The 18,199-nt window shown below is 43.6% G+C and overlaps 1 protein-coding gene across 11 annotated transcripts in view; it reads left to right on the plus strand.

Annotated features, from left to right (window-relative positions):
* The window catches only part of ANKRD26 (ankyrin repeat domain 26), a 1,120,330-nt gene that overhangs the window by 171,413 nt on the left and 930,718 nt on the right, over nt 1–18,199 (plus strand). For all 11 annotated transcript variants that reach the window (XM_085653113.1, XM_085653117.1, XM_085653121.1 and 8 more), the window contains exon 5: nt 11,830–11,967. In XM_085653113.1, the coding sequence (XP_085509239.1) occupies nt 11,830–11,967 (138 nt within the window). The remainder of the gene's footprint in view (nt 1–11,829; nt 11,968–18,199) is intronic.

The raw sequence follows: 18,199 nt of genomic DNA on the forward strand, positions 1-18,199 counted from the left end.
AGAAATTCCAATCTTGACCATACACAATCTACTTTTTAAAGAACTCTAGCAGATATTTTATAAAGACATGGCCAATAAGAAACCAGCCATGGGGAAAAAACTACCTGGTTCGATTCCCCCTTTAAGTAAGCCAAATATCTTTTAAAGCGTGCAGTCCTGGAAGGTGAGCGAGACCAAATAGCTCAAGCAAAGCGCGTGTATGAAACCTCTATAAGATTGTCAAAAAAACAATGGGATGACAGAATTTGGGTGGATATGCTGTGCAAACCAGAGTGGAGAATAATAAGAACCACCAACATTTCATATTAGCTGATAGATGGGTTTCTCACTTCTCTGAGCCCAAGGAAAACATACTACAGGGCACTGGATGTGTTATAATGCCACCTAGGGACTTGCCCTGATGTGTTACCCCACAACCTGATGGCCCTGTTGTCACCTTTAGCCTCAAAGATACTATGAATGCCATTTTTGCACTAAAAACAGCTGAGGAACCTGCACCTGATAAAATCCCGGGGGATCTTTATAAATCGGAACCCCTGGTTTGGTCATTTTACTTTTTATTTTTAATAAATGTTTTTTACTGATTTTGACAAAGTAACATCCAGAGCATTTGCATAATAATTGGAGTATACTATTGACAATACAAATGAGCAAGAATAGCGTAGGTAGGGGCAGAAGGAAACTCATAATCAATTAGCATTTCCATGGCTTCTGGGTTGGGTGGCTCACTGCTTCACTCCGCAGTGCCACACAACCGAACATAGGCAAGTTACTACAAAATTATCAAAAAGAAAATCAAGCATCGCTCCGCAAATCCAGTCTCGTTATATACCACATACCTCTGAGAGAGTGAGAGAGACAATATGAACTTTGACACAAATAAAAACCACAACAAACGAAAAAAGGAAAAAGAGAGAAATTCACATGTGACCGGGATAAGAGAACAAAAGCCGATCTCTATGCATAAAACTCAACATAACCACATTTGCCGGTCTGGTGTGATAGAAAGTGACATAGTTATACACTGAGGGACATGATGGGATGTGTACTGTCGCGTTGTGCATCTCGGGAGTAAACTTAGGAGTAAATGGACGAGGAGGAGGAGGGGAAAAGTAGGCGCGCTGTGACAGGGGAGGAGAGAATAAGGTCAGGGAGGTTAATGGTGGGTAAACAACCTCGTATCCCCGTTAATGCTGGAGAAAAGTCAGAGGGGAGGGACACCTGCAGTAGCCCTAGGCTCGATCACCGTTAAAAAGCCCTGCTACTGCACAGGGGTCTGCCACGGGGGTGAGGCGCCCGCACCTCTGCCTCGCGCTGATTTATGCATTCTGAAACCAGTGCCCTCGGCAGATCCAGCAGCCACACAGCAATCCCTGTGCCCGCCTGCGCCTTCCATGCCATAGCAATCCTCCGTTTAGCCAAACCCAGAATGAGATCCAGAAATGTATTCACTCTCTTGCGAGTCGAGTTACGTCTTGTTACTCCCAATAGGAAGTGGAGGGGTTCCACCTCCCCCCGCGCATCTGTCGCCGCTGTAAGCACAGCAGCCACCTCCAGCCAAAATACGCGAATGGTGGCCCAAGTCCAGACCATGTGAGTAAAGGAAGCTTCCTGATGTCTGCATCTGGGGCAGACGTCCACGGCAGTAGGATACATGCGTGCCAGTCTGTGAGGGGTGAGATATCTATGGTGAAGGTAGTTAAATTAAGTATATTTCACCCTAGCGTTAGTCGAGATAATTTTGGATTTGGTCATTTTACTTTAATCTGATTTCTAATCCCATAGCGAGAGAGGGAGAGATTCCCGATTCTTGGAAAGGGCCAGGGAATGTCACTATATATAAGAAAGGCGATGCATGTGTAACATTGAATTATAGGCCAATCAGATTAATCGAAAATGCCCAGAAGATTTTTGCTAAACAAATCCTGATAAGCTACACCATTGGATAGACATAAACAACATCCTGTCAGATCTACAAGCAGTATTTAGCTCCAAGATGAGCATTGTAGATCAAATATTCAGCTTTACCACATTATATTGGAAATATACCCTATTACAGCAGCAGAATCTTTATGTAACAATTGTTGATCTTAGAGCCGCCTCTGATCTTATCCCCCGTACAAATCTGTGGTCTGTTTTGAATACAATGGATGTACCAGGGAATGTAATCCATCTTATGTCCCAGCTACACAACAATAACTTTGCCCAGGTATGGTGTGGGCATACGTGAGAGCTAACTAAGTATATCCCCGTACAGTGGGGTGTACGCCAAGGGTTTGTCCTTGCCCTTACACTTTTTACCCTCTATATAAATTAAATATATATATTTAAAAAAAATTAAATTATGTGGTTGATGTCCTGAAAACTGCAGAAATGCCTCCCCTCTACAAAACAGTAATAAGGTACTGATTCTCTTATTTGCAGATGACTCCCTTTTAATTTCTAAAACCCCATTGAGTCTCCAGCTTCTCGTCAAACAAATTTACTGATATGTGCGTGCCACGGGGCTTGGAGCCAAATGCCAATAAAACCAAGTACATGGTTTTTGGCAAGGGAGCTGTTAAAAACTCATTATACGGGCTGGGGGAGAAGTACTTGAGAGGGTGAGGAGCTTTGATTATTTAGCAGCCAAAGTAATGGGGAGTATGAAGTGGAATGATCAGACAAAGAAAAGTACACTGCTACTAAAACATAGAGCAAATGCTATTAGTAGGTTATATAATATATAGAAAAAGATAATGCCTCGGGACTGATACTCTCACATAAGTTTAGGCGAAGAGATAGATGAATTATCTCTCCCCTGGAGTAATATTTATTTCTCCAACAAAACCTGTATTATTAAATTTTGTGACCAAGTCAACGGCGATTCCAATGAAAACCAAAAATGTATCAATTACTTTTTATAAGTGTGAGGATATTTATTTTCTACCACACTTTTTTTGAAATTCTTTTGTTTTTAGACATATATATACAAACAAATACAATATTTACAATACTTACATATAGCACAATCACTGAACATATACATATCATCAAACGCCCTTTTTAATGTACCAGGATGCTTATGGGCTTTTTTTGAAACAGCATTCCTATATATAGAAGATCACTACTAAAGACGCACTACGAGATTTTGTCGTTTACAATCTCCTAATTATTTTGAGTGCTCTTTCACAAATAAGTCAAAACATAAATCATAATCCAGTGAGTGTCTTCAAAATAAATGTCGACGCGTTTCAGCCAAATAACTCTTTTGGCCTCATCAGGACTAGGGCATCCGAACCAATAATTTACAACCTGTAAGAACAAATTAATTGTCCCTATTAATATCCATCTTATCTCTATTTAGATTATATACACAGAAACACAGGAATAATATTAAAAGACACTATATTACAGTTATATTACAACAGTTCAAAACTGAAGTGGCGGCTCATACAACAAAACGTAGAACTTCAAATAAAACACCCAGAGTGTATAACAACCTTACAACCCAATCTAATATATCACCGACAGTGAATGTAAAACAATTAGGTGTATTAATATGTGGTATGTTGAATAAACTTAAAATACCTTATATTGAAAACTGCATATTACCTATTGTCCAATTAGGGTATGGTCGGAACAAATAATCGTCTTTTCTTTCTTTCTTTTTTCTATAAATTATTTTGGCGGGCTAAAAGCAATCAAAACCAAAAATTATCTCAATGGAAAATCACTCCACCTATAATCAATGTATCTATTTCCAAGTCACTGACTCCCACATCCGTTACCCTTTATCTTAAAGTCAGTATAATCTCAAAGTGCATCGATTGTATCGTTATTTAAAACGAGAAAACCCAAAGTAATTGACACCGTAGGTTACACCCATTAGGGGAAATTAGATAATAGAACCTGCCTATTATTGAAAAGGATATGTGGTACATACCGTGTGTATAATTATTCGACCCTTCCAAAACCACTCGTTATACGGTTCAAGTATTCTGCATATACACTGTTTTAGCACTGCTTGAGGTCGCCTCGCTCTCAACTCTGTCAATAGAACCAATAAAAAAACCAAATCTAAGTATCAATTCTCTTTAGCCTTGGTGTAACGGTAGGTATATTTACACTTTTGCCGAATCGTACGTCTCCTTACCTCGAAGTTTATACACAGGACCCACTTCTAACGTTCCTTCTCCCTCCAGTCTACACGGATCGCGTCCGATGTCACGTGATGCGGAAGTCTATTTAAACCCGGCAAATATTGCCGTAAACATAATAAAAGGACCACTCTCTCTATGTTGATGGTAGACAACGACATTGCCAACCATAGACCTAGTAAAAGGACTACTATTCAACTGAAACGGAGAACAGTAAGTTTATACATACGGAAACGAATAAATACCCAAATTCACCAAAATGCACATATATGTTATTGCCGCCATCATGGAAAGTCCTAATCAGGTCCTAATGGATTCAATTCAGAGTGGGGATAATTGAATAATATTAAATGCCCTAAACTAGCGTTATATGCTCTTCTTTTCTTTTACTCATTAAATACCTGCTTAAACAAGATTGAAAATAAAATACAAAAAAATGTAGAAAAGTTACCTTATATCCCAGTATATTACCGCCACTCCTTACATTCTAGCTATCCACAATACATTAGTGTAGATAAGTACGAACCGACTATTGCAAGCAACAACGTCTGAAGAACATGTGAACCCTTTTTACGCTCCTATTAGTAGGTTATATAAGCAAACCAGTTCCTGTGCAGTATCGCCAGCTCTGGAAGTTTATTCTGGCAAAGCTCAAGGGGCAGCCCTACATGGAGCTGAGATTTGGGGATGTACTGATACTTCCCAACTGTCTGCTGCAGAAAATGGATTTGCCAGAAGTCTAGTTTCTGTCCCCAGAAGTACACCATTAATTCAGCTGTTTTATGATCTAGGACTCAAAAGAATTGCTGATCAGGCCGTACTTAGACCACTCGTTTACTGGATTCGATTATGGGTCACTCCTGAGCTGAAGGAAGTTAGAGATTACCTTGTTGAATTGTTGAGCATAAGGGGTGCCAAGTCAATACTCTGGGTTAAATTTGTCTCCGACTGGTTTTAACAAGCTGGGATTGACAAGGTTATGAATTAACCCAAAAAGAATGTGTAAGACCGACTATAACATCATAAAATCTAGTTATTGGACTTACATCCAAGATATCCATTTAAATAATTATTCAATTGGTAAACCAACAAACAGATTTTTAGACAAAAAGCGGTTTTCTCATTACGAGGATTTTTTAGATTTCATTTCTTCTCCCCTAGCCAAAAGTCGGTATATAAGTTTTCGATGTGGCACTCTCCCGTTGAGATCAGTAATGAGTCAATGGCACAAGGCCCCCGGCATTACCAATTGTCCGGCATGTGGCCTGGCAGATGAAAATGAGGCTCACATATTATTCTTCTGCCCGAGTTACAATGTCCCACGCTGGAAATGGATTATTCCTGTATGCCAAAATCTGAAATTAACAAAATATATAGTGCACCTCAGAATATTAAGGGGTGACACCACTCCAGTGATAGCTCTTGCTACGGGCACATTTTTACTGGCAGTATGGCATAAACGTGGTAGACTATTGACTGTGACAGGGTGGGGCAACTTCACACCCCAAACCAATCGCACTGCTGGGGCAACTCTGCCACATTATTTGAAAATTACTCCTTTATTTTGACTTCATTTACACCATATATTCATTTCTTCTGACTTCACTTTCATATTTTTCATCAAATTTAAACACTTCACACGCGGGATAATTCGCAATTTCCCAAGCTTCTCATGCTCAAGTTGTGCCTCTCCAGGCCTCTTTCAAGAACACGGCAAATGCAGTGTTTATTGAAAGACCCAATGCATTTCAGGCTTAAAAAGCCCTTTGTCAGTGGTAACTTTATCTTCTCTTCCCAATATAAGTACTTTCACTATTTGTCAAACACCTGGTCACCCATGCTTATGGCCAAACCATTTCCACTATTCAAACAAACGCTTTCTCTTTTGTCTGGTCACTATTCCACTCCGTACTGTCCCGTTTTTTTAATATCCCACCCACTAGTCTTTCACCTTCACTGAAAATGTATCACTTTTCCTGATTGTGATATTCTAACTCAATCGAGAGTAGCATTTGTGTTCACTTTAATCCCCCCATAAAGCGAAACTAACAGAGAATGCACACACAAAGTGCACAATTTCTAAGCATGACACCCACACTGACCATTCACAACCATTGTCTTTAAAAGTTACTGTAACTTGGCCTCAAAAATGCCCACAAAAACCAACAAAAGGGACTCTCCTGTAAATATATCAAATACTGCAGTATGATGAAAATGTGAGTATCAGTAGTTCATACCAGAATCACCTCTTAGCTTCAGATGCACCAACACAACAGTCACTTCTAAATCCAACAGGCATGTCAACCTCGATATAAGAATGACGCAGTAAGTGCTCATGAACATGCATGCATGCATGCATTCCCCACACACCTTGCTGAAAAATAGTATTCCTATTTAAAAATGACATGTCTACACACACGACCCAAAGGCAAGAAGCATACATAGCACAGGAAGCACATCTATGTGACAAGGCTTACAAGGCACATCTTGATCTTACAATTGATTTCCACTCACAAGAGCACACAGAGCACCACTTTTGTATATTGTTATCCTCATCAGTTTTAGTTCAAGATCGATTGTACTGTAGGCATTTACTTAGTGAGCTGGTACTGCCCAGAAGCATTTTGGGTTTTCAGTTTTTGCTTTTTCAGAGAATTTGAAGAAGGTGCCTATAAGACCTTCAAGCAAAACGCTCCTTGCCAAAAGCAACAAAAGACATTTGGTTCTAAGACTAACCAAAACAACTGGAGAGAAGATGGTGCACTAGCAGAGACACGATGGACGGAGTCACCTTCAAGTCAGCCCTCAACCAATACCCCTGACAACTCAAAGATGTGAAAAAAGACACCCTAGGAAGCCTCATTGAAGCAAGCGCCATCCACACCAAGGAACTCTTTAGCATTGTCAGAGCGTTCTCCTGCCCAACAGCCACCAAGAACACGAGCCTGCTTTCACAGAAACTCTGTGAAGTTCTAGTGAACCATTTCCACGACAAGATATCCACCATCTACAGGAACTTCAAGCCCCAACCCACTGACCTCCACAACCTCTCCAATCCAACGGAAGTCTCCCCCGACCAGCCACTCACCGCATGGGAACAGCTCACCACACAGAATACCTCAGCCATCATGAACTCCATCCACTCTGGTGCACAAGCGGATCCCTGCCACACCGCCTCTTCAACCTCAATGGCAAGGATATCAACTGCCAACTCACCACTATCCTCAACACATCCATCGCCACAGCCACTTTTCCTGACACATGGAAACACGCAGAAGTCAGACCTCTCCACAAGAAACCCTCCCCTGACCGCAGTGAACTCCAGAACTACCGCCCCATCTTACTGTTCCCTTTTCCCGCCAAAGTTCTCGAGAAGGCCATCAACCAGCAGCTCACTGAACACCTGAAGAGTAGCAACCTGCTTGACTCCTCCCAATCCGGTTTCTGCGCCAACCACAGCACCGAGACGGCCCTGATCGCCACCACTGATGACATCTTCAACTCTGTGATGGTATAATCGGCAACCTTGATCCTTCTCGACCTCTCCGCAGTGTTCCACACCATATCCACCACACACTCATCAAGAGACTATACCACATCGGGACCCTGGGATACTCCCTCAGATGGATTTCATCATTCCTCATGGGACGAACTCAGAGAATCCACCTACATCCCTTTGCCTAGGAACCCAGGAACACCATCTGCAGCGTCCCTCAAGGTTTATCCCTCAACCCCACCCTCATCAACACTTACATGACACCTTTAGCTGACATCATTAGAACCCACTATCTAAACATCATATCCTACGCTGACGACACCCAGCTCATCCTCTCAGCAGATCCCACCACCGCAAAGACCTGCTTCCACTACTGCATGAAGAATGTCGCTGACGGGATTAAAATCCACTGTCTGAAGCTCAACACAGACCAGACCAAAGTGCTTATCTTTGACAACAACGCCTCCCCTTGGAAGACACCTGATGGCCATCTGAACGTGGACCCGCTCCCACACCGACAGACCACACCTGCAATCTTGGCATCATCCTGGACAGCAGCCTTAACATGAAACAGATCAATGCAGTCTCCTCCGCCTGCTTCCACACACTCCACATGCTCTGAAGAATCTGCAAATGGCTGCCCATCGGTACAAGGAAAACCATCACTCATGCCCTAGTCACCAGCCGGCTCGACTACAGAAAGGCACTGTATGCAGGAACCACCACCAAACTCAGGAGGAGACTCTAGACCATAAAGAACGTAGCTGCCAGTGTCATCCTCAACCTACCCAAACAGACACATCACCCCACACCTTGGGAACCTCCTCTGGCTCCCCGTCCAGAAATTATGGCAATTCAAGATATTGGCACACCCACAAGGCCCTCCACAACCTAGGACCAGCATACATCAGCCACCACTTGAACAGAATCGAACACTAATTGACTTATGGACATAGGGGTGCTAAGAGAGGGATGGGAATTTACAATGAATGTAGTGACCACTATTCCTTTTCCCTTACTACTGTACCATCTGTATAACAAATTAATCAATTACGATCCTGATAAAAGAAGTTTAAGTGGTAATGATGCTGTATGGAATTTGATGTAAAACCCAATAAAGTTTGTTTAAAAAAATAAAAAAAATCAGTCACCAACTATCGCAGAGACCTTCACTCCGACTCCCTCGCACACACCGCACATCCAACGAAGCCACAGTGGAGAGCATTCCTTCTCCTACGTCGCCAGCTCCTGGAACGGCCTTCCTCTCCACCTCCTAACATCACCCTTGCTGGCAGAATTTATGAAGATACTCGACGTGGCTTTTCGACTGAGCCCAGCAACCTAGTGCTTGGATAACCTCATGGGTGAATAGCAGCGCTGTACAAATACTGACTGACTGACTGATTGATTGATTGATTGATTGATTGATTGATTGAATAAGGGTACCTCAGCCTCTTCCACATCCCACTATCAATACATAACATGGCATGAGGCAGGGATCTATACCCCCAGAGGCTCTTCTGTGTGGCAGAACCTTGGACTGCCCTTTAAAGGTCTATAGAACAAAAGGCATATCTTGTGGTCTATATTGTAGTGTACACTACTTTGAAACTCCTACGGTGTACTATGAAAACCTGTGGACATATTACAGAGTACCACAGGTTTTAATTGGGGTGTGCACCAGCTTTCTGCGCCTCTGAGGCATTTTATTTTAATTAGAGAAGGGGCTGTAGACACTTGCCTGGCGCCTTCTGTAATGCAGATTGCTCCGGCTCTGCCGGTGCTCTGATGTGGTATCTAGAGGGCATTCCTTCATTTGCATTTTGGCCTGGCACCATGCAAATAAGGGAACACTTAACACTTGTGCTTGTCTTGTATATTCAGGAATGGAGGAGCAGAGGCAAAGGAGCGGTCAGGGGGCTGCTTGAAAAGGGTAAAGCAAAGGGTGGGACACACTTAAAAATGCCTTGATAGGCGGGGAAGGAGGGTCCCAGACTGGCCTATAGGGCAACAAGGCAGTGCCCGAAGGGCTTGGTCTGACAGGTCTGTGCATGGGGCGTTTTGGGGCTGTTTGCGGGCCTGTTTTATGGTCTGCTGGGATGGTTTTTACTGTTGATCTCTCTGATATTGAAAAAAAACATAACTGCAGCAAGTTTAAATCCATGCAGTCTTCCATACTCTCTCACTGGGGGAGAGTGTTTGACATGGTTCAGCATTCCGTCCATCAGTTGTTCTTGTTGCATCAAATCATATGACTGCTTTTAATTAAAGTTGTTTTAAGGACAAAAGTATTTGGTTATGCAGCTTTACCGAGCATACGACTGATAGATATATGATATCATGTAATTGGGAGTCCTAATAATGATGCTCGTAAGTGGAGTTTTTGTAAAAAAAAAAAAAAAGCTTAGTCTGTCGTTTTCTAGTCAGTAGGATGCCCAAAGAACGCTTCTGGTGGTCTGACACTCCCCTGTGTAGGGAGGTAAGGTTACTGCAAAGAAGCCTGATCATAGAACGCCATTATACTTTAAGGTGTGCTATAAAAAGCGTAATGCTGTGAGGTTTTTGAGATCGTTAATCTAAAGGGTATGATGTGACAAAAGAGCGGTATTTGGGAGTTAGGTGCTACTGTTAAGCATTGCCGTGATAAACTATTGAAGTGTGTAGGACATGGACTTGTGGACCAGTGAGAATGTGGTGACCTGGTAATGCCTCACTACAAAATTGTGAGGTGTAATGTGTAAGGTTATATGTGACTCCATTTTTACTTCGACAAATCGCTGCTATCTAGAGTGTTGGTCCTAATGATTTATTAGTGGCAAGATGACACTGGGATTCCCACAGCGCACCTGGTTACTAAAGGAAAGTCTAGAGCAGGAAAATTAAGTCCTATGTGATACAGTCCGCTTGTGTTGGCTTAGGGTTAGAGTTAAACTGTAATATGTGTTATGTAGAGCAACTGACCGCATTGAGGATTGGCTGTTGAATACATTTGTGTTCTGCTATTCTTTAAAATTATTTGAGATGAAAACAACATTTTTAAGTTAAATCCTTCAAATGAATTGCTCTGTAAAAATGCTTTTATCCCGTAATTGTTTTTTTATTTATTGGCTTACTTTGCTCAAAGATGTAAGTGGTCCCAAATTCCACATCGCCTCTTATTGGTTCTGTTTGTTTTATATGTACATTGAGGGTTCCCACTGTACCACACACACAAACACACACTCCCTAATGGCGCCATCATATTTCCAGTTTCCCTCCCTGTGCTATTCTCTTGACCTTTTGTCTTTTAACAAATATTTTGAAGCGATGTTCCTCTTCAGTTTGTTCTATTAATCGCTTAGCTGTTGCATAGTCAGGTCTGTGCCTAAGCAGACACCTTCTGCTTCGTGAATGTACTCATGGTGTGATTTCCATTTATAAGAAAACAAGCGTGCAGTGAAATAGTGAAAATAGAGCTATTTGTCTCTGTCTGAGAGAGTCTTAATTTTTAGGTCTCGGTCAGGCGAGACTTTTTGAGAGGGCTTCAAAAAGTGCTACCAGGCCAGACCAGAGCTATAGTGCATGTGCGCGGGAGCGCGCGCCGCGCTTGACCGCGATTACTTTAACTTTCACGGCCACTTTGATGTTTGATCACGATCACTTTCGCGGCCGCTTGGCATAGCCAATAGGTCTCGCTTTTGGGACCTTATAAGTATTTAGTTATGCAACTGTTGCATGGCTAAACACTTATAAGGTCCCAAAGGCGAGACCTATTGGCTATGCCAATGCTTGTTTTCTGATGCTTTACTTTACGAAAATATCTGAGCTCTCGAGGCAGACCTAAAAAACTAGATTGGTTTCATGTTAATGCACAAAAAAGATGTATGTACCATGACAAATGGCGATTTCAAAACAGCTTTGTAGCTCTACAGTAACTCTAGGTAAGTGCAATATACTATCACCTGTTAAACAACAAAATATTGCTGGCTTCTGGTAAAACGCAACCTACGAGGATGAAGTGAACAACCACATTTATTTGATTCCCCCCCCCCCCCCCAGCCCTCCCTTCCCTCTTCACTTGGAGACATGCACCTTGGGGTGTCCAGTATACATTTCCTTGTCAGACCATTTATCACATAGTAGTAAAAACCAAGAACAAAGCACAAGTGATAGAATCGAAAGTGTGTATAATACAATTTATTTTCCTTTTTTCAGAACACCACTCATGATTGCTGCTAGCAGTGGTCAGATTGGTTTAGTGAAACTGTTAGTTCAGAATGATGCAGACACCTTTCTCAAAGATGATAAAGGATGGACTTGTGATGATTACGCTATTAAAAATGGGCATCATGCGTAAGTATTTTTATAGTAGATAAGTAAATTGCATTTAATTGCATTATTTAGCGTTCTTTAAATGTCTGTATTTAACATTTTAATCTACACCTGTGCATACATGCTTCAACACTGTGGACTGTAGTTTTGGTTATTTAATTAATTCATTTTTTTATGATTTGATTTTACTTTTGCATCTGTTTTGCCAGTGGAAAAAACGTGTGTATAGTTTTCCTCTAAAGATAATTGTATTTACACATTTTCTGACGTTTACCACTACTTTCTTTGATACAGATTGTGCACATTTACCAAGGTTAACTTCAAACACGGTGGTCAAATTGCCTTACGCTGTTGCACATTTTGGTTGATGCCAATATAGATATTTTTCTATACATTCAACTTATCAAATTTGCCTTTGTTTAGGGGTTTGATCATGAAATTCTTTTTCATTTTGATATGTATAATCTCTGTATTTCTGCCATATATTTGTATAGCTACTGACTGTTTTGTTGACTGCTTATATTACATTTGCCATTAGATCAATAAGCTGTCACATTAACTGATGAGTTACTTAACTATTCATTTAATAACTAATAACCGATCAATGATAGGCCTCCTATACAATTGTTTGTTCTGGTTTGTACCCTTTTCGAACGCAATTGAACTGTATAGGGGTTTTTCTATGCTCTGGAAATTGCAATTTAAGACTACTGAAGTCTATGTAGCCTATATACTATCTTTAACCTAGTTTGGGAAATAGTTTTAAGAAGATAAGACAGCTGTTTGTGGCTAATTGTTAAGAAATTAGGGAAAAATGTTTCAACATGAAGTACCTCTGTGCGCATCGCTCCATGTATCGTCATGTTATCAAAAAGCCATACGCCCTCGCTTGGTTCCTGCCTTAAATACATGACTGTGTTTTTCATGGCTTCTGTCTCTGTGACTGAAATCTGCAGCATAACCATGTGAAAATGGAATTCAAAATTTTGTAGCAAGTAGTGCTTCATACTCCAGGGCAATGTTCCCTCTAATTTTTTTCCTCTGTGTGCAGCAGTGCAAGGTCTGTGTGCGCTGCAACCAAGGCTATGTGCGCCAGAAACCAGACCGCGCGTGTGGGTGCAGCGCCAAATATCTCTCCAAACTTTTGCTTAAAAAAAGTGAAAAGACTGTGCATTTCCACACCTACTGCACTGCTTGAACAGTGTAAAGGCAGGTTTGAAACAGTCCTACACAGCAATTTGAAACCTTGTCAGCTATGTTGCTTCATTTCTTTTCTTAATAGAGCTGGGCTGCGGGGCGATTGTGTGCACTCGTTAAAGTTTTCATGGTAGTTGCAGCTCATGACGGGCACTGCGATTATCATGAAAACTTTAACAAATGCTCTCTTTGAGCAGGAAAAATAAAATTATAATAACATAGTTATTATAATTTTATTTTTCGCAGGTTCAGGGCTGGGTTAGGGCACGGCCGCATCAGGCGTTAGAATGACACATTTTAATGATGGTGTCCGCATCACCGTATTAAAATGCATTAGTCACTGTTAGATTTAGGGGTCTCGAGTTATCAGAGGTAGGTACCTTTGACCAAATAGGAACCCTTGCGTCTAGTCAGGGTAAGGGGGTACACTCCTAAAATAACCCCTGCGCACCCCCTTGGTAGCTTGGCACGAGCAGGCAGGCTTATCTTAGAGGCAGTGAGTAAAGCATTTGTGAACACATACAGTAACCCAGTGACAACACTAGAGATGGACACCACACAAGTTGTATATCAAAAATAAGTATCTTTATATAGACTTAACACGACCACAAATGACAAAAATCCACAATACTGTACTTAAAAATGGTAGAAAATAGCTTAGTTCTCTTTAGATGTAAAATGTGACACTTTGAGTTCAATGTACCTTTGGATGCGTTACGCTATACAACGAAAGTGTTGTAGGGAAGGTGATACGTCGGTTCCTTACATGCAAGAACGGTGATGCGTCAGGTCCCTACTGCTGCATAGGGGATGCGTCGATTCTTCTCCGCATGGAGAGGTGATGCGTCGGTTTCTTACTGCGCTTCCGTGGCGATGCGACCAGCAACGCCGTGATGCGATGAAGATCCGGTGCAATGAAACAAAATGGTGTCTTCTTCTTGATGCGACACGATGCGTGCACACCCGACGACCGTGCGGCAACTCAACGATTCTTCTTAGCCGCGACAGGCCCTGCGACACACTTCTCCGGTGATGCGACGGCAGCTGCTGCGACGGCGAAACTCTTCTCCGGTGATGCGAGGCGCTTCTGCGAGGCGAAGCGACAGCTGAAGCGGCGACACCCTTCTTCAGTGATGCGACGACAGCGGCTGCGGCAACGACACGCTCCTCTGATGATGCGATGGCGTCTGCTGCGACGGTGACACTCTTCTCCGGCGATGCGAGGCACTTTTGCGAGGCGAACCGACAGCTGCAGCAGCGACACCCTTCTTCAGTGATGCGACGACTGCGGCTGTGGAGGCGACACGCTTCTTCGCGAGTCACGCTTCCAGCTCCTTGCGACACGCAGCCACTCGGAAGGCCCAGCACAACAGCAGGCACTTCAAAAGAACTCAGGGAAGCTGGTGGGTGAAGTCTGTTGTCCCTCAGACTTCAGCAGGAGGCAAGCTCTATCTCAAGCCCTTGGAGATCCTTTACAAGTTCATTTGAAAGTAGCACAGAGGCCTTTCTCCTTTCTTTGGCAGCCAGGCAACCACTGCAGGCCAATCCACCAAACACCACTCAGCTTAGGGATAGTCTCTTCCTCAGTTTCTCTGGTTCCTCTCCTCAGCAAAGGTTCTTCTTGTTTCCCAAAAGTGATCTAAAGTTCTGGAGTTTGGGTCCCCTCTTTTATACTCATTTTCCCTTTGTTATCTGAAGGCAGAGAGGCCTTTGCCTAGTCCAAACCAGTTCTGGTCAGTCCTGGATCACTTTTGTTGACAAGACTCCTTCTTTCCTTTCACAGTGTAGGCCAGGGACATCAGACACACCACAGGAGGTGGAGCCAGCATTGTGAAGGGAAGGCACTGCCCTATTCAGGTCCCATGTGCAACTCCTCCCACCCGTCTACATGCAGATCTCTCTATCACCCCAGTGCTGACTCACCCTGTCTCTTGGAATCCCCCAGCCCCTGTCACTCAAACTCCAGAAAAGGAATACACAACCTAGCAGAGGCAGGCTTGGATAGTTAGGCAAGAAAATACCTACTTCTAAAAGTGGTATTTTCGAACACAGAATGTTAAAACCAACTTCACTAAAAGATGTATTTTATCATTCTGAGTTCAGGCATACTAAACCCGATTTCTACCTAGTTTCCTGAGTCAGTTAGGATTATAAGATGTTATAATCAAACTGCCTATTCTGGCCTATGGGGAACAGGCAGCCTTGCAATAGTGAAAAACGAAAATGGCTGTAATACACTATCAGGACATGCCACACACATCAGGGCATGTCCTACCTTTTACCTACAATGCACCCTGCCCTTGGGCCTACCAAAGGGGTGACTAATATGTAGAAAAGGGAATGTTTAGGGACTGGCAAGTGGGTGCCCTTGGCCAGTCAGCATGGCAGTAGCAGACTGCACACAGGCTCTGCAATGGCAGACCTGAGACACCCTTTTTTACAGGCTGCTTCTGTGGGTGGCACAACCAGTGCTGCAAGCCCACCAGCAGCATTTGATTTACAAGCCCTGGGCACACTCAGTGCACTGTACTAGGGTCTGACAAGTAAACCAAACCAGCCAATCATAGAGTCACTAATCCATACATCAATTTACCATAGGGAGCATTTGCACTGTGGCACTGGACGGCAGTGGCACAGTGCCCAAAGCATCTATAACCAGCAAAAACACATGAAGCAACAGCAAAAAAATGGAAGGGAGACCCATAACAAGATGCCAGGTCTATCAGTCATGCATTCTAGCGCCCCCTGACTATACTGCAATTGAGGCGCCCCGCCAATGAGGCAGCACCAGCACGCTAAAATTGTCTAACATATATAAGCATGCGACTGCGCCCTCAAATTTAAAATGCTATGTGTCACGCCACACATAAAAAAACAATGTTTTTCCTCCAAATTCAGAAAGTTACTCAAAGACTTCTGTTGTAGCACAAGTTCAGCGGCATCCAATATAGGTCACAGACCTTCCTTCATGAACCCCCACACAAAACATTGTGAGCCCATCAGAAGAACCTTTGTCATGATCCCCTATTTTAACATCAATGACACTATGTTAGACCTGTCAGCCCTTTGGGTGGTCCCTCCTCATCATTATTTATTTTGTCCCACTTTTGCCTCAAACCCTGTTAGTATTTTTTACTTTTTGGGAACCACCAGACTTTTTAGTATTGATGCAGATTCAGGGAGCCATTTTATCTACCCCTGGAACTTCTGTCTGAGGGCCTGGAGCACAAAATGGAGGCCACCCATTGTCACCTGTGACATCACTGGAACCTACTAGAACCTTCTGCAACATTCTGGAACCCTGTGACAGTTGGAGGCGGTTTAGAATGTTGGGAAGCTAAGTCAGAGTTGACAGTTGGAGCTGGCAGTTGGCACCTGACTGGTGAAGAGAGAGGAGCAGAAACCTGAAGGAGGAAGGAGTGAGGCAGCAGGGGTGGAAACTTGTGCCTGGAGTGGGGTCCATAAACCCACCCTTGATACTAGTCCCTACTGACTGAGCCCAGCCTGGAGCCCTGTGTGGGAGAAAGCAAGAGAAAACCATCTTAAGGACCTGGACAGCAGGAACAGGCCTTAAAAGTAAAGAACAGCAAGTTCCTGACCTGGTTACTGGTAACTTCTTGAAGTCCAACGCCGTGAAGCCTGGAGACCTGGAGCCCGAGGTGGAGAAGCGGCGCTGACTGGAAAGCAGACGTCGTACCCGGAGCCGCCAGAGGTCGAGAGAGGGCGCCGACGGAGGTCGTGGAGAGTACCAGAGGTCGAGGAGGAAGTCACCCGAGGTCGAGTGAGCGGCATCGACGGGGGAGTGAAGTCCGCCCTCCGGAGTCGCCGGAGACCGAGGTGAAGCGTGCCGGAGGTCGGGAGTGGAGATCGCACTCCGGAGTCGCCGGAACCTGAAGAGAATCGTGCCGGAGGTCGGGAGTGGAGGTCGCACTCCGGAGTCGCCGGAACCCGAGGAAAGGAGCACCGGAGGTCGGGAGTGGAGATCGCACTCCGGAGCCGCCGGAAGTCGACATCGAGCCGAGGCCGCCCGACGTCATCGAACCGGAGCCGCCCGAAGTCGACATCGAGCCAAGACTGCCCGACGTCATCGAACCGGAGGTCGACATCGAGCCGAGGCCGCCGACATCGGACCGGAACCGCCTACCGGCGTCGACAAGAACTGTCATTGAGCCGAGGCCGCCGACATCGAACCGGAGCCGCCTCACGGCGTCGACACGACTCCAGCGGCGTCGGAACTTAATAAAAAGGGCAGTAAGTGGAATAGAGGGCGCCTAAGGCCCTGTGAAGCCCTAAGAGACCATCCTAGAGGCTAGAGAGGTGCTGGAACCAGCTTGATAGTGCCAGGGGTGAGCTGAGTCTAATACAGAGGGGTTGTGTAGTGTGGGAGAGCCAGATCTCTAGATTCCCCCTTGATCTACCTCAGTTTAGGCCTCAGCCTTGTCCAAGCCAGGGAGTATACCCCTCAGGCCATCCAAATCTCTACAAGCTGGGATTGGGTCAAATCATCCCATAGTACCTCAGGAATGTGAACTGATTTTCAAGTGTCACTGTTGGCTTTTATTATTTATTGAGAGCACTGTATTTATTGTATTCATTGTATTTATGGCCTTACAGTATTTATTGCCTCACAGTATTTATTGTTTCACAGTATTTATTGTCGCACAGTATTTATTGTCTCGCAGTATTTATTGCCTTATAATATTTAATTGCCTTTCATGTAATGCACTTATATTTATGCCTTGATTATTTATGATCTACCTTATTTATTGAATCGTTAAGATGTTATTTATTTGACTTACCCTTCCACAGGAAAAGCCTTGTGTACTGTGATTGTATTATTATTTATTTAATCAGCAACTAAGAGAAAAGAAAATAAAGAGATATATTTTCAGTATAATTTTTAAGGTGTAGTGTCGTTTTTGGAACGGATGCACGCATGGTTATTGTGTGGGTATGACGTATGCTTAGCACGGTGCCTGACCCCCGACCGCTCGAGCCAAGCTACCACAGTGTATGTCTGGGAAAATCCCATTACCACCCTTCCGGTGTGGGAGTG

The sequence above is a fragment of the Triturus cristatus genome, chromosome 4_1 (assembly GCF_964204655.1).
Source record: "Triturus cristatus chromosome 4_1, aTriCri1.1, whole genome shotgun sequence".
Lineage (NCBI taxonomy): Eukaryota > Metazoa > Chordata > Amphibia > Caudata > Salamandridae > Triturus > Triturus cristatus.